The 15,713-nt window shown below is 43.8% G+C and overlaps 1 protein-coding gene across 1 annotated transcript in view; it reads left to right on the forward strand.

The window, feature by feature from the left end:
- Nucleotides 1-1,354: 1,354 nt before the first annotated feature.
- The window catches only part of EIF4G2 (eukaryotic translation initiation factor 4 gamma 2), a gene marked incomplete at its 5' end in the record, with an annotated part of 48,642 nt that continues 34,283 nt past the window's right edge, over nucleotides 1,355-15,713 (forward strand). The window contains 9 exons of the mRNA XM_029583088.1: nucleotides 1,355-1,370; nucleotides 3,770-3,884; nucleotides 4,788-4,853; nucleotides 6,519-6,668; nucleotides 6,820-6,922; nucleotides 8,194-8,325; nucleotides 8,425-8,491; nucleotides 8,578-8,729; nucleotides 9,152-9,262. Coding sequence (XP_029438948.1) covers nucleotides 1,355-1,370; nucleotides 3,770-3,884; nucleotides 4,788-4,853; nucleotides 6,519-6,668; nucleotides 6,820-6,922; nucleotides 8,194-8,325; nucleotides 8,425-8,491; nucleotides 8,578-8,729; nucleotides 9,152-9,262 — 912 coding nt within the window. The remainder of the gene's footprint in view (nucleotides 1,371-3,769; nucleotides 3,885-4,787; nucleotides 4,854-6,518; nucleotides 6,669-6,819; nucleotides 6,923-8,193; nucleotides 8,326-8,424; nucleotides 8,492-8,577; nucleotides 8,730-9,151; nucleotides 9,263-15,713) is intronic.

Here is a 15,713-nt window from a genome sequence, read left to right on the forward strand (position 1 = left end):
AATAAAACCCATGCAATTGTGAGAGATAAGATGTATATTAGATTTAATATGGAGAGATCAGAGGCTCAGTGACTTAACAAGAAGCGCTATAGTTGATAAGCAAAATAACACCTAAGTAACTTAAAACCTGACTGGCTAGATGGCTCATTTGGCTTTTCACACTATCATCTACTATGCTATTATGTTATGTTATAATAATTTATTTATGGGTTTTTATATACTGCGGCTCGTTAGCAAACATCACCTCAGTTTATATTTCACTAATATTTTGAATTTAAGGTTTATGAAACCCTAACACTTTTGAATGGAAATTACACAAAAGCAATCTACAGTAAACACTGGACAGTTTTGTTTTGTTATTTTTATAATAATAGCACATACATTAGGAGCAAAGACTGTGCTACACTTTTTGCAAGCCCTGCAAGTGGATGCATTCCTGAACTCAAAATGTCATAAATTTGTAAGCAAGTACTATTTTTAAATTGCACCTTTTCAGCTACATGTATTGTATAATTCTATTACACTAGAATAATTATTTTAATCAGAAGATATTCTTTATATTGCTGCCATAGTCACAACGGCATATATGGAACAGGCCTGATACTATTTGGGCAAAATATGCTGGTTGTTACTACATAAGGTTGAACCTCCCTGACTAGGTGGCAGATAATACCCCATTTTTACAGATACTTACAAACACAAAAGAAAATTGTCACGTTAGTCATATCACAGAAAGGAAGAAAATCTCTTTCCGTGGGCCGTTGAAGGAATAGTAAAAAAAAAAAAAAAGTCTTTCATCAAACAGAAGAGGAATAATTCATACAAATATAACAATATAAGACCCAAGCCTCCATCACCATGACTCTTTCGCTACATTCTTTCTGTTTACGCAATTACCTGCCGGCTAGGCGAACACAGCCATTTACGCAACCCTGTTTCCCTAATTGCATTCGCGAATACCGGTGGTGCACTGCGGCTGTGCTACTTTTCAACCAAGCTTTCTCCTTTGGGGGGGGGGGGACGGGGGACGGGGGACGGCCCCCTTCCGCTTTCTGGTCCTCGATTGGCTGCTTCGTAATATCCTGGACGTCATTATTTTATATTCCGAAGTCTAGCGGCGGTGTCGGCCTATCTATTGCGGTCCCAGCGATCCCCTCATGTTCGGTTGTACCTAGTAATAAAGTTTAGAGCCTTAGTTGACGTCGGAGCAGCGAGTTGAATCTCTATGGAGGTGGAATAGCAGCGGGCTGTTCTCCATCGAGAGCAGAGCTGTTCTGGTAGGGGTGTATGCCCACTTCCTTTTTTTTTTTTTTTTTCTTTTTGTTTAGGTATCGCCCAGCCATAAGAAAGCTGACGGGGCTTTAGGAAAGGTAAGTAGACAGTTTTGGAAATGCAGGGTTTTTGTTTTTTTTTTTTTTTCATTGCTCTGTATCTAAAATGGCTGCCAGTTTGCTTTTTCGTTGGGTAGAAAATGGCGTCTATCCAGGGAGGGGGAATGATAGTCAGGGACGCCTATCTACTTTGGTTTTAAGCGATTTTGTGTTTCGTTTGGCCTTTCCTCGCACAAATGATGAAGCTAGCCGGGCACCTGACGGCAGAGGGATTTTTCTTTTTCTTTTTTTGGTTGAAATGTGCCGAGTGGACGCGCCGAGTCCGAAGAAAGGGAGGCATCGTGTAACCGTTGGTATTAAGTATGTAATCTGTATATCTTTTTCTTTTCGTAAGATTTTTTTTTAACGTCATAGTTTGGGTTTCGTTCTACGACTTGTGTGAATTTGAAGAGCGAGGTGAAGAAACGCGTGGGGAGGGAGGGATCATTTTTTTTTTTCCTCCTCTTTCCTGGAATGGGAACAATGTTGAGAGTAACCGGCATCTTTCTTTGAAAGGCGCGTTTTACGTCGTGTAGCTCGGGAAGAGCTGGCGGCCAGGACGTTACTGTCTGATCTATAAGCATCTTAAAACCCCCTGGAGGGTCTGGTGGTTAAATACTCATTGACGTGATTGGAGGGAGCCTGGGAAGAGCATCCTCGCTTATTTGTTAATTGTTTCCACCGCAGCGGAATTTATTTATTTATTTATTTATTTTAAATAAGCTGTTTCTTGTCCACCGCCCTTAATTAGATCTTTAGCGAAAGGATCGTGTTTTGTGTACCTTGAACGGTGATCGTCCTTCGCCCAGGCAGTCTCACGTCCTTTACCTACTGCGCCCCCCGTTTTTTTTCTTTTGCCGGCAGGATTAGCAGAACTGCGTGGCCCGGCTGGGCTTCTCCGGTATGTTAGAGGCAGGCCCAAAGGCGAGGCCTTCGCCATGCAGACCTTTAGAAGAGAACAAAGGAAGCGGTTCGGCCGGGGGGGGGAGGGGGTGGGGAAGCGTCTTTTCTCACGCTCGTTCCGCGCGAGCGGCACCGCAGCGCAGCCGCCGCTGCTGCTCTTAGTCTACTCGCAGCCCCCCATGTACATCGTCCCAGAAACCTACACTAGTGGATACTACGGGTTTCACTTGCCTGGTGACTTAACGCCGAGCTGTAAACGCATTTTATATTGTAAGGTGCCCATAAGATGGCTACTAACGGGTTGAACATTTTTTAAAGGTATCTTTTGTGTGTGGGTTTGCTTCAAATGCAACGTACACGGGATGGATCGCTCTCTTATCTTCCCCTTTTTGTAAAATTGCGGATAACATGTTGGGAATGTTCGGCTAAATAGTTGCCATTTTTAATTTATCCTTGCTACATGTTTTTGGATGTCTGTCTCTAGAAATAGTATGACTAGACGGTGTTTAAACGCTTTTAATATCTTGATACATCTAGGTATGTGGCTACTAAATCCTATTTTTTTCATTTTGTCTGTTAATTGGTTCTGTTCCATTTCTGTTTGAAATAGAATGAAAGGCATCACAACAAGGCAGTAATTCTATCAGCAGGTTCCATTGACATAAACAATGGAACCAAAGCTTGCATTCTCTCATTGGGAGTCCAAGGTGGAGATCAAGCTTCATTCATTGGGTTTCTATCAGAAGGTTTTGAGTAGTCTATCCAGGTGTTTTAAGGGGAAAGTTTTGGTTTCAACTACTTGTTACAGTAAAACTGCCTAATATTCTACACCTTTTCTGTTGGCCATCCAGGTTTTACTTTGGCATTGACTTATGTGCCCTTTTAGTGTATTTGTCATATGCTGGTCCTGACTTTATTTCCGAGATTGCCGGTAAATTGACTTCCAGGATACTCTAGGTTAAATCCAGACAGAAAGCACTATCTTTTTGGCCAGTAGTTGCCGTTTTTTGGCAGGCATGCAGGTTGAATAATACTGGCTATGGCTTATCCTAGTGGATAAGAGACATCTACATGAGGGAGCAGGCAAAATGCTGCATTTGTGTAAGATACAATTGCAGGCTTTAAAATATTTAATGTATAAAGATGAATAAGAGTTGGGAGATATTTATCTGTTGGGAAAGTCTTACACACTATAGGATTCTATCACATTTTTCATTACAGTTTATGTATTGAGAATTTGATTATATATATATATCTATCTATATCTGTATTGATGTGGTTTAAAAAATGTATTTAGTAGCTATTCTTTACTATAAACATAGTATTTGCTTACTTGGTTAATTATACATACAGGTACCACATTAACCCAGTTTCATTTAAAAAAGCTGGATGATTTGTGTGAGGGTGAAAAGTCAGTGACTTCAAAATAGAGTGAATATACTGTGACAGCTGAAGAAGTTGACTTGTGACTTCTGTTTTGTGTTTTTTTTCCCCAGTAGGTGTTTTCCCTCCCCCACCCCGTCCTTTGAATATTATTCTTTTAAAGATTCTTCATTGTCAAGCCGCCAAAGTGGAGAGTGCGATTGCAGAAGGGGGTGCTTCTCGTTTCAGGTAGGCTTTTTTTTTTTTCAGGGGGTAAATGGTTTTGTTTAAACACATTTTGTACTGTTAGAACACTACTTTATTGAAGTGCCCATATTGGCACGGAGTTAATGCCAGTAAAACTAAAACTGACCATATTTCACATGTAAATACAGAATTACTTGAGGATTTGTGTTTGATTTAGATGAGTTCATAATTGGTCACTGAAATAGCTTTGGCCTTTGTAAATAATACCCCCCCCCCCCCAAAAAAAAAAACAAAAACAAAAAACCAAAACTCTTATGTAATCTAAAATTTATTGAAGCTTGCCCAGTGAGACAAATTGTAGCTATGAAACATACCTTAAAAAGTCGGTGCCTTTTGCTGTTCCTGTACTCATGGATGGTGGGGAGGGGATGAAGGAGGTCTGCTCCTTGAACTAATAATTTGGCTGAACGTTTAATAGGCTAGCTCTTCAAGTATGGAGTACATGGCCCTAAATTCCATGCCTAAAAAAAAAAGGGCTGGAACATTGGCAGGGAACCAGGCTAGGTGGGAGGTCATGATGGGGGTGGGGGAGAGGAGAGCAGTGACAGGGGTCCATGCATCAAGCATTTTCAGCCATCCATGGGCTGACACTTGTTGATACTTGCCATTATTACAATGCACAGAATTAGCACAGCCAGCCACAAGGTTTAGAAATGCTCACTGTACCAGCTGGTATTTCAACATAAGGGATTTGGAGGTAGGTGAGGGACATGGTGGGGAGTGGGGTGAAAGAGGAAGGAGAAATACCCAATTGCTTATATAACAAGCATGCACCTAGCCCCTTTTGTGTTCTCACTAAAGCTGCAGTTGTTTTTTTTGGAAGCATTTTTGAAGATATGAAAACAGCAAGGCAGCTTATTTTAACTTCATTGTTTTTTTAAACAGTGCTTCTTCGGGCGGTGGAGGAGGTAGGGGTGCACCTCAGCACTATCCCAAGACTGTCGGCAACAGGTATGTATTGTCTTTGTTTCATTCAGGCTCTGTGAAATAGATTGTGTGTGTGTGTGTATGCTTGTAACATTTGTTAAGGAGATTGTCACCCGACCACAATGACAGCTTGACTTCTGTTGACTGGTCTAGGAACACTATTTTTTTCTCACTAAAACATAGTGTGTTACATTACAAATCCTATTTTTGGATGGTTAACACTCTAGGCTTTTGTGAATTTCTGAACTCGCATAGCTTGAGTAAGCATCAAGCCAACTCAGTTTTAAGTAAAGTGATATTTAAGCTTTTAACATATCTGTGGGAAATATTGAGCTAATTTGAAATATAAGGGTTATTTTTATTCCTGCTTTTACAGGAACATGTTTTAAATTGTATGAAATATGGATTATGTTCTAGGTATTAGGCATCTAATATCTTGTGCAATCCATAAATCATACATGTTGTCTACCCAATTCTAGAAAGCAAATAGATTTGTAGGAAAATGAATAAATAGAAAGTGTTGAGAAGCTAGTTCATATTAAATATCCTTCAAGGGACCAGAGGTTATTCTGTTTTCCTTTGATAGTTTTCAGTTAATATGGAAGATACTGTGATATCATGATCATACCCTATTTTTTAAATTATAAATCTATTTTGTATTGTTAGCCAAGGCATTATAATGAATACTTCTGAATTATGAAACAAGTTTCATACTTTCAATACATGAGAGCGCCACATAATTTCAAGCCTCTCCTCCACTCTTACATCTTTATTTTGGCGCTTTCGTCCCATGTTTGCTCCTTGGCAGGCTGAGAGCTGTAATTTGCAGAATCTTCTCTGGATTTTGGTTGGTGGGATTGTCCTGCGTGAAGAAGATTGACTGGTCCAGCAACCTACCTGCCCCTTTCTCCCCACTCCACCAGTTGCTTTCATGCTGGTGTATTTTTATTAATAAAGCAGCATGTCTTGCAAGTTGTATGCGCTAGGGTGTGCTGTAAAATTACTTAGTCTCACGGAAACACTTGTGTATAATTTGCAGTAGACAAGAGAATCTTATTGTAAAAGATATCGTAATTACTATAGAGCACATGATCCACTCCTGAAATTCTGAGAATTGCAAGTGTTCAGGGATTCAGAAGAACACTAGGCCAGTGATAAATTTCAGTTACTCTTGAAATAGCTGCTCTGCAACTTTCTGTTCACTGGGTAGGGAGAGGGGTAGTAATTGGTAAGAATACCATAGATTAATTCCTTTATCAGATCTGCTTTGCCAGTGTCAGAAAAAAACTTCATAGACTGGTATGTGGTGGTCTTGTTAATGTAGCTTTCATAAAAATACTTTTTTGAAATTGCATATCTCTTCTAAAAACTTTAATGATGTACAATGCTATATGCAATGTCTTTTAAACATAGTATATGAATGCCTTGTCTTGTTAAGGCCTTGTCTTCCTAGTGTCTGGTTTGGTTATGTTTACACTCTTTGCAGGCTAAAGTTCTCAAAGTAGCACTGGAACTGCAGTTTCCATTGCACATCTATTAAGAAAATCTTATTTGGGTATGAAGTAGGCATTTGCTCTGTAAGCCTAGTATATGGGATATGTTGAACAAGAATCAGCAGCTTGTCTTGGTAATGCCTTAAGCATCTGTTCAGTAAAGTGTTTTGGTTTTTTTTTTATTCTTCATTTATAGCGAGTACCTGGGGAAAACCCCAGGGCTTGGTGTTCAGAGATGGATTCCTTCACGAAGCACTAGACGAGATGTCAACTCCGCAAACAACTCTGCGAACAACTCCGCAAGTGAGAAAGAACGACATGATGCAATCTTTAGGAAAGTAAGAGGGTAAGCAATTTTTCTTAATCCATGGACTTTCAAGGCTTGCAGTAGGTACTGTTTTTAAATAACTTTGGAGATGGTGGCTGATGTAAACTTTTTTTTTTTTTTTTTTTTTTTTGCTTGACTATTAACATTTTCAACACTATCTTTTTTTCAGCATATTAAATAAGCTTACACCTGAGAAGTTTGACAAACTATGCCTTGAGCTCCTCAATGTGGGTGTAGATTCAAAGCTCATCCTTAAAGGGGTTATATTGCTGGTAAGTATACTTGAATTAATCAGATCGATGGTTACCAGAATTAAATGCATGCAGGCGTTTTTCAGAAAGACCACTTTGAAGGAGTAACCCAGTGGTTAGAGCAGCAGACCAAGAAGCAGGGTTCTGCTTTTCCCACTGATGCTCTTTTTGTGACTTCACCCTGTATCAGTTACAGCATTCAACATGCATCCTGTCCATGCATTCTTCCTTTGAAGAAAATTGAACAAGGGTACTTTTAAAATTTGTAGCGAATAGTGCTGCTTTGTTTTAGCTTGTTTTATGGGAGCTACCATATTAAAGGGAATGCATTGATGGAGTAACTAGTTTGTATCCTGTATTTGTAGCTCCATTTTAAGTATACAAGTATACTCTATGAGAGTGACTGTTTCATGCATTGAGAAATAAACTATACAATTTTTTTTCCCCTTTTGAGAACTTTTGTTTCCAAACCAAATAGTGTAAATGCTACCTTGTCCAGCTAGGCTAATCCAGATGTGTGGGCTTATGCTCCAGCATATGGAGAGAGAGCGCTCAGCTTTTTCCAGTGACCTGAGCACTGGGTGATGTTGGTTGTGCTACATAACCCAGCATGGTCCCCAGCAGATGGTGACATGTGCTGGGCTGATACAACAGGATTAAGTTCCTGGGGTGGTCTAGGCTACCTTTGCTTGAAAATGTTTGGTTTTTTTTTTCTGTTCCCAGCTCATTAGTTTGTACACTGAATACCCTTTTTGTAGTGAGGTTTGTCGTCCGGAGGAGGAAGTAAGACTTATTTCATTCTCCTGTGTGTTTTGTTCTTCTCTTCTTTCTGCCTGTCTTGCGGCAGAGGGACTTTCCTGGTTAGCAGGATAGCAACATCTTCCATGGTTCCTAGTTTTTATAAGGGGGAGGGGGTTCTACTCGATTGCATTGTGAGGTTATGGTCTGATGGTGGTACAGTACCACATCTAATAACGGTGGTGATGTCGCTGGAAAAAGCTGTGCTCTATCTGCTGGCACGATGGCATAAACTTGTGTGTGGACTGGTCTAGCAGGATTCAAGGAAAGGAAATTAGCGGGTAAGATTAAATTTCTTCTTTAGGAAAATCCCTGAGAAATTGAAGGTCAATGTAAAATGTCATTTTGGTATTAAACTAGGACATCTTTTAGAGGGAGTTGAAATGATTGGAAAGCTTTCTATTTTTACTTTAGTCTCAACGTATAACATCAGGCTCAAGGCTTATTTGTTACTTTATGGTGTGTGTATATGTAAATTTTTTTTTGTGATGCAGATTGTAGATAAAGCCCTTGAAGAGCCCAAGTATAGCTCACTGTATGCTCAACTATGTCTGCGACTGGCAGAAGATGCACCAAACTTTGATGGCCCGTCACCAGAGGGTCAGCCAGGACAGAAGCAAAGCACAGTAAGTTTTCCCTTGCAAGGAAACTGAATGTGCTGTTAACATTTCACTATTAGGCTGCTTGTACTGGGATATAGTAACTCTCTACAACTTTGTTCCCAGACATTCAGACGCCTCCTGATTTCAAAACTTCAAGATGAATTTGAAAACCGCACCAGAAATGTTGACAGTAAGACTTTTTTTTTTTTAAGTGATACCGTATACCATTTTGCTGTGTGTTAAGTTACAAGTTTTTAACGTGACTTTCATTTCTAGTATATGACAAGCGTGATGGCCCCCTCCTTCCTGAGGAGGAGGAACAGAGAACAATTGCTAAGATCAAGATGCTTGGCAACATCAAATTCATCGGTGAACTTGGCAAACTTGATCTTATTCATGAATCTATCCTTCATAAGTGCATCAAAACAGTAAGGCTTTATTTTTTTGGATAACATTTTCTTTCTTGCTTAGTTCATGTATTTCATCTATATTGGGTGGGGGGGGGGGGGGGAACTATTCACATTCGCTTCCAGAGAGTTAAGAGCCTCTGGGCTACACACAGCTTATACTTCTAGGAATTGCAGTATTAAAGACTGGTGTGTGCCAAGATAAATCTTTTCAGAGAAGTGGGATTTTGTTTCTGTAAGTGCTCAGTGTCTTACTCGTGTGTCAAGGTGCCATTAAGGCGTTTTCTGACACATAAGATATGGTATGAGTAGAATAACCATACACCATGCTTTTCCATCTCCACATTACATTACATTTGGACTATAACTAACCACTTTGCTCTCCAAATGATTTGGGAAAAAATGTGGCTCCTATCTGCCATTAAATTTGGTTTACTTTGCAGCTTTTGGAAAAGAAGAAGAGAGTCCAACTTGGAGATATGGGGGAGGATTTGGAGTGTCTCTGTCAGATAATGAGGACAGTGGGACCTAGACTAGACCATGAAAAAGCTAAGGTATGTTTTTTACATGGCTAGATAATACCTTGTGTTACATTTTTTAAATTATGTACTCAAACTGCATGCAAAAACTTGGTTTCATATTGGACAGTGTGGTGCAGTTGCCAAGCAGGAAAGGGATCTGGTGGTAGTCCTCTCTGATAAAGCTCAAGGTAACCAGCTAGTGAGACAAAGATGTCGGGGGAAATCTAGTGTATTTGAGTGCATAAAAAGCACTCTATGGATGAGCAAGAAACTCAGCCACACAAATCAGGTAATGGCATCAGATGGCATTGAGATAAATTTGTGTGGGCCTCCCTGAATGGTTTATTTATAAAGCTACACTTGGTCCAGAATGCAGCAGCCAGGGAGGTGGTGGGTTGTTAGACTGGATTCTATTACGTTGGTTTTGCATGCTTGTAAACTAGCTTCTCATGGGTATTCATTGCTTATTTTTATTGCTTATTTTTCAAAGGGAATGATCCTGTATACATCAGGAATATAAGTTGTGGTATTCCCCTAGGCACCAGTTGAAATATGGTCAGGGTACCCTTCTTAAGCCATCTTTTGATGAGATGAGTGACATCAAGCTAGAGCTTTCTCTGTATCTCTCCCTTCCTTGTGGTATGACTTGTATCTGATACAAGAATGTCTGTATATAAAAATGCAAAATAAATAAATAAATTCATGTATGTACCTGGATCAGTCCAGACCCTGGATTATCTCCCCCTTCCAGCAGATGGGAGTCAGAGCAAAAATCTGAGAGGCCACCCATATATAAGTAGACTCCCTCTCTGCAGTCCCTCAGTATTTCCTCTGACTCAGCACAGGAATTTAGCTGAATTGCATGTTTTTCATAAAAAGATAAAAGCTTGGTTCTTTTATCAACTTAGGTGGAATTCCTCACCATTTTGGATAAGGTAGAGGTTTCTGGTTAGCTGCACTATTTTGAAGGGTGGGTGAAAAATTAATACTCCTGGGGAAAATCTGTGACCATGTTTTTTTCTAAATTCTGAAAAATTATGCACATTTGTCAAAATACTATTTTTTTGCAAATTCCTGTACATGCCCAGTTCAGTCCAGACAAGTGAGTTTATGCATCCCTACCAGCAGATGGAGGCAGAGAACAAAACTTTGGGACACTGCTATATAACAGAGAGTGCCCCCTGCAGTCCTGACTGAATTGGATTTTGATTGTTGGAAGTTGGAGCAGCTCCTTTAGATGTTGGGTTCCTTTGTGGGCCATCCCGTGAGTGGAGCCGGGTGAACAAAGGGTTGGATGCCCATGGTACTGGAGACTCTGATAGCCAGGGGACTGGCTCCCTGAGTCTGTGCTCTCCTCCTGCTGCTGTCTCTAAAGAAAAGTACCCTTTTTTGTTTTCTCTGTTTAGCTGGGATTAAGTTTTTTGTTTAAAAAAAAAAAAAAAAAAGGGGAGGTCAGCGGCTCATGTAGCCAGGAAGTTTGGCTGTTGGCACACATCGGGGTAGGTAGCGGGTGCAGTCGCGGTTACCAGGAGGATGGGTAAGAGCTGTGAGACTTCTAAGGTAGATGCGGCAGTCTCTACCCTAACCAAGACCACCACAATTCTATTTGCAGATTCTGCTGCACTTTTAAGGATGTTTAGGACCGCAAGTTGGAGGTGGTTGTAGCACATATTCAAGGTGTCTGCCTTAGCCTTCAAGCTGCGGTGTGTCAGTATCCTGCAGCGGGCCTGTTTTATGCTGGATTCAGAAGTCTCAGGAGCCTAGTGGGACTTATGTAGCTGCATTAGATGATTTGGTGCATACCTCTGCCAGGAGTATGGTCTCAGCGGTTTTGATACGCTGGCTCCTTTGGCTACGCAGTTGGTCAGCAGATTTCTTCTCCAAGGCCCAGCTGTGTAATTTCCCCTGTAAGGGAAAGTTGCTGTTTAGGGAGGAACTAAATCGGCTGAAGTCCCTCGGGGAATCCAAGGGAAACAGGTTGCCTGAGGATAAGTGGTCTAAGAAGACATTTCCACCCCGATCCCGGTTTTGAGACTAAAGGAGGCTTTGTCCTGGAAGAGGGGCTGCTACCTCTGGGTTGAAACAATGGTCAAGCTGTCAGCAGCCCTTTCAGGGCACCAGCAGATCCTCCCAGAAGCACCTCTGGTCAGGGTTCTGGGAGCGGTAAGGCCTCACAATGAAGCCAGGCCCGTCCACTCCTTGCTGGAAGTGGTAGGGGACAGGTTGTCTTGTTTTTTTTACAAGGAGTGGACCAGGATCACGGCGGACCGGTGGGTGCTAGAGATCATAAGACAGGGTTACGCCTTAGATTTTTTACGCCCAGTCAGACACCTTTCTGGAGTCCCACTGTTCTCACAGCAAAAGCAATAGTGGATCAGACTCTGCAAAGGTTGTTAGGCTTAAAGGTCCTGCCTTCGGAAGACCCCCCCCCCGACCCACAATGGGGGGGGGGGGGGGGGGTTCAAGTGAAATTGAGTTTGGTGGGTGGGGAGTTACAAATTCAAAGGAGGGCAGGAGCAGTGGGGGACATGCCTCAAATCTTATGGAGACACGATGGGGGTAAGGACTGGAGGAGGTCGGGAGGGGAGCAGCGAGGTCTTTATGTGGGTTTGGGGAAGGGGGGACTTCCCCCCCCCCCCCCCCCTCCCTCCCCAAGGGATGGGTTTGGTTGCTTTTTTGCTCCCTTTCATTTTCCCTTATGGAATGAGGGTCAGTGTACAGCAGTGAGAGGTGGGGGGAGAGGCCAAGGTGTGCTGGGGCAGGGCTAGTTGAACCCAGCACTCAGTCCCCCCCATCCCCCCCTTCAATCTGGGGGGGGGGGGGGCGGCAGTATGTGTTGGTCGGGCTGATGAAGGGGTGGCAGAGTGTGCTAGGACTGGGTCACTGGCATCAGTAGCATGGGATCTTCTTAGTTTTTGGGTACTTGCCAGGTTCTTATGGCCTGGATTGGCCACTGTTGGAAACAGGATGCTGGGCTTGAGGGACCCTCAGTCTGACCCAGTATGGTAGCTTCTTATGTTCTTATTCAGTTCCGCTGAATGAACAGGGACGGGGAGGTATCCATTTATTTCATGGTGCCAAAGGGAGGGCACTTTGTCCCATTTTGGATTTAAAGAAGGTGAGTGTGGCTCTTAAGGTTTCCTGTTTCTGGATGGAAACTTTGAGGTCTGTCATAGAAGCGGGGAGTTTTTGTCTGGCATTTTCCCGGATCATCAGAAGTACCTCCGGTTTATGATACTGGGGAGGCATTTTCAATTTTGTGTATTCCCGTTTGGGCTAGCAACAGCCCTGAAAACCTTCACCAAGGTAATGTTGGTGGTAGCGGCAGCCCTCAAAGGACATGCTGGTCCACCTGTATCTAGACTGGCTCATCTGGGCTAAGTTGGAAGTCCTTTGTAGATGAGATGTGGAAGCAGTGTTGCAGCACCTGCCTTCATTGGGACAGATAGTGAATCTAAGAGCCACCTCTTTACTTCACAGTTCCCTGTATGTACCCAGATCAGTCCAGACCGTGGGTTGAGCCTCCTGTCCAGCAGATGGAGACAGACCAAAACTGAAAGGGTATCCTGTATGAGGACAGAGCCTACCCTGTAGCCCTTCAGTATTTGTCTGTCTCCAGCAGGTGGAACAGCTCACCCTGTGGTTCCCTGTTTGCCTTATTCTTTGTCCCTTTGGGGATTCTTTCTACTTTTACTTCTAACGCTGTTTGGATCAAACAAGTATTTATCTTTTTATTGATTTAAAAAAAAAAGTTTGAACTTTGTGGATTACTTTCACAGGAGACAGTCCCTGTCTCCTTGCTCTTGCAGGGGCCTAGGTAGTCTTCCCTTCGCTGGGATGATTCTTTTCTAAGGCTGCCTGCAGGGATCCTTTTCTCCCTGTTCTTGTTTTAAAAAAAAAAAAAAAAGACAGTTCTCTGCATTACTTGTATTGTTTGCAGCCTCTGAGAGAGTTTTGGAGTGTGCAGCGTTCAGTCTCTGCCTCCGCTCCTTCAGCCCCGGCAGCCCAACTGATTTTAAGTGCTGCTCCTCCACAGTAATTCAGTCTACAAGAGCAATCTCCACCTGACCCAGGTCTTGGAGTTCCTGGGGGCTTGCTTCGATACCCGCGTCAGCAAGGTTTTTCTACCAGACTAGAGAGCTTTCAAGCTGAAGGATCAGGTTCAGAGCTTCTTTTCCATGCCTCTTCCCATGGCGTGGTATTATCTGCAGGTCCTGGGGACCATGGCTTCCACGATTGACTTGAACCCCTGGGCGTTTGCACATATGCGTCCTTTACAGAGAGCTTTGCTGACCTGTTGGCAGCCGGTATCAGAGCAGTTTCAGATGCAGCTCCCACTTTCCGACTCTACCATCAGCGACTTACAATGGTGGCTTTCTCTCAAGCACCTCCTTCATGGAATGTCCCTTCAGACCCCGCAGTGGATAGTAGTCACAACGGATGCCAGCCTTTCCGGTTGGGGAGCAGTTTGCCAGTCCCAGACCATGCAGGGGCACTGGTCCCCAACTCAGTCTTGCTGGCACATCAACTGCCTGGAGACTCGTGCAGATCGCCTGGCACTCAAGGCATTTCTCCCACTACTTCGGCGACGAGCGGTCTGGGTGCTTTTGGACAACTCTACCACCATGGCGTACATCAATCGCCAGGGGGGCACCAGGAGTCAACTGGTGGCCCTCGAAGCAAGTCTATTTCTCGCGTGGGAGGGGTGACACCTGGACTGCCTCGCAGCTTCTCACATTGCGGGCAACGAGAATGTTCAAGCCGACTTCTTGAGCCGTCAACATCTGCATCCAGGCGAGTGAGAGTTGTCAGACACCATGGTCCTAATCATCAGCAGGTGGGGTCCTCCGCACCTGGACTTGATGGCAACTCTGAACAATGTCCAAGGCTCCCCAGTTCTTCAGCTGCTGGCGGGAACACTGCTCAGAAGGGGTGGCCGCGTGATGTTCTTATGTATGTATTTCCTCGGATCTCATAGGGAAAGCTCAGACTGATAGAGATACACAGCGGGTCCAGTCATTCTCGTAGCTCCCGAGTGGCCTTGCAGGCTGTGGTTCGCGGACCTAGTCAACCTCGTGATGATGGTCCCCGGCCATCTTCAATACCTTCTCCGCCAAGGTCCCGTATTTTTCGACCAGGTGGATCGCTTTTGTCTTGTGGCTTGGTTTTTGAACAGCGAAGGTTGAGACGGAGAGAGTATGCTGAGGACGTCATCTCCACTATTTTGCGGGCTCGCAAAACTTCTACTTCCCTCGCCTATGTCCGGGTTTGGAAGGTTTTCGAACTGGTCTGCGAGGAAGCAGGTGTTACGGCACATTCGGCTCCAGTCTCACTAGTCCTCTCCTTTCTCCAGCGTGGCCTCTCTAAAGGTCTCTCCTTTTGGCTCACTCCATGTACAGGTGTCTGCCCTAGGTTCTCTCTTGGGAAACCTCGAAGGCTACGCGGTTGCGTCTCATCCGGATATTGTCCGTTTTCTCAAAGGGGTCAAACATTTGAAGCCACAATTGTGTCCCACTTGTCCCTCGTGGAGTTTGAATCTGGTCCTTTGGGCCCTCTGTCAGGCTCCTTTTGAGCCACTTCGCCATTCTACCCTTAAGGATTTGACTCTTAAGGCGGTGTTTCTTGTTTCTATTTGCTCCGCCAGACGGGTGTTGGAGATCCAAGCGTTGTCATGCCGCGAGCCCTTCTTACGTTTCTCGGACTCTGGGGTCTCACTTAAGACTGTCCCGTCATTCTTACCAAAGGTTGCATCTTCTTTTCATGTCAGTCTGTGGAGCTCCCCGCGTTCTCTCCTGCAGATATTGCAAGCCCCGGCGGGGATGATATCCGCCTTCTGGATGTGAAACGCGTGCTTATGCGTTACCTTGAGGTGACTAATGACTTTCGAGTATCAGATGATCTTTTTGTCTTATGGAGTGGCCCCAACTGGGGCAAACAGGCCTCTAAGACTACAATATCTCACTGGCTGAAGGAAGCGGTATCGTTGGCTTACATCTGTCAGGGACACCTGGTCCTGGAGGGCCTTAAGGCCCATTCCTTGCGTTCACAGGCGGCTTCCTGGGCGGAAAGTCGGTCTGTCACCCCGCAGGAGATATGCAGGGCAGCTACTTGGAAGTCTCTGCATACTTTTGCTCGACATTATCGCTTTGATGTTCAGGCACCAGTTTTTGGTTCCTTTGGGGGGCAGGTACTTCGAGCGGGACTGTCAAGGTCCCACCCTGTCTAGGGAAACTGTGGTACATCCCATGGTCTGGACTGATCGGGTACGTACAGGGAAAGAGAAATTAGTTCTTACCTGTTAATTTTCGTTCCCATAGTACCACGGATCTGTCCAGACGCCCTTCCCGTTCTGTTCTTCCTGTCTGCTCGCAGATCCTTATACTATTCCTCCAATGCTGTATCCTACATTGTTTTTCTGTTCTATGTGTTCCTTAATAGGAGGCATCGGAAGCTTCTATATGATTGTGGGCATTTATGCAAGAGT

Source organism: Rhinatrema bivittatum, chromosome 17 (assembly GCF_901001135.1).
Source record: "Rhinatrema bivittatum chromosome 17, aRhiBiv1.1, whole genome shotgun sequence".
Taxonomy (NCBI): domain Eukaryota; kingdom Metazoa; phylum Chordata; class Amphibia; order Gymnophiona; family Rhinatrematidae; genus Rhinatrema; species Rhinatrema bivittatum.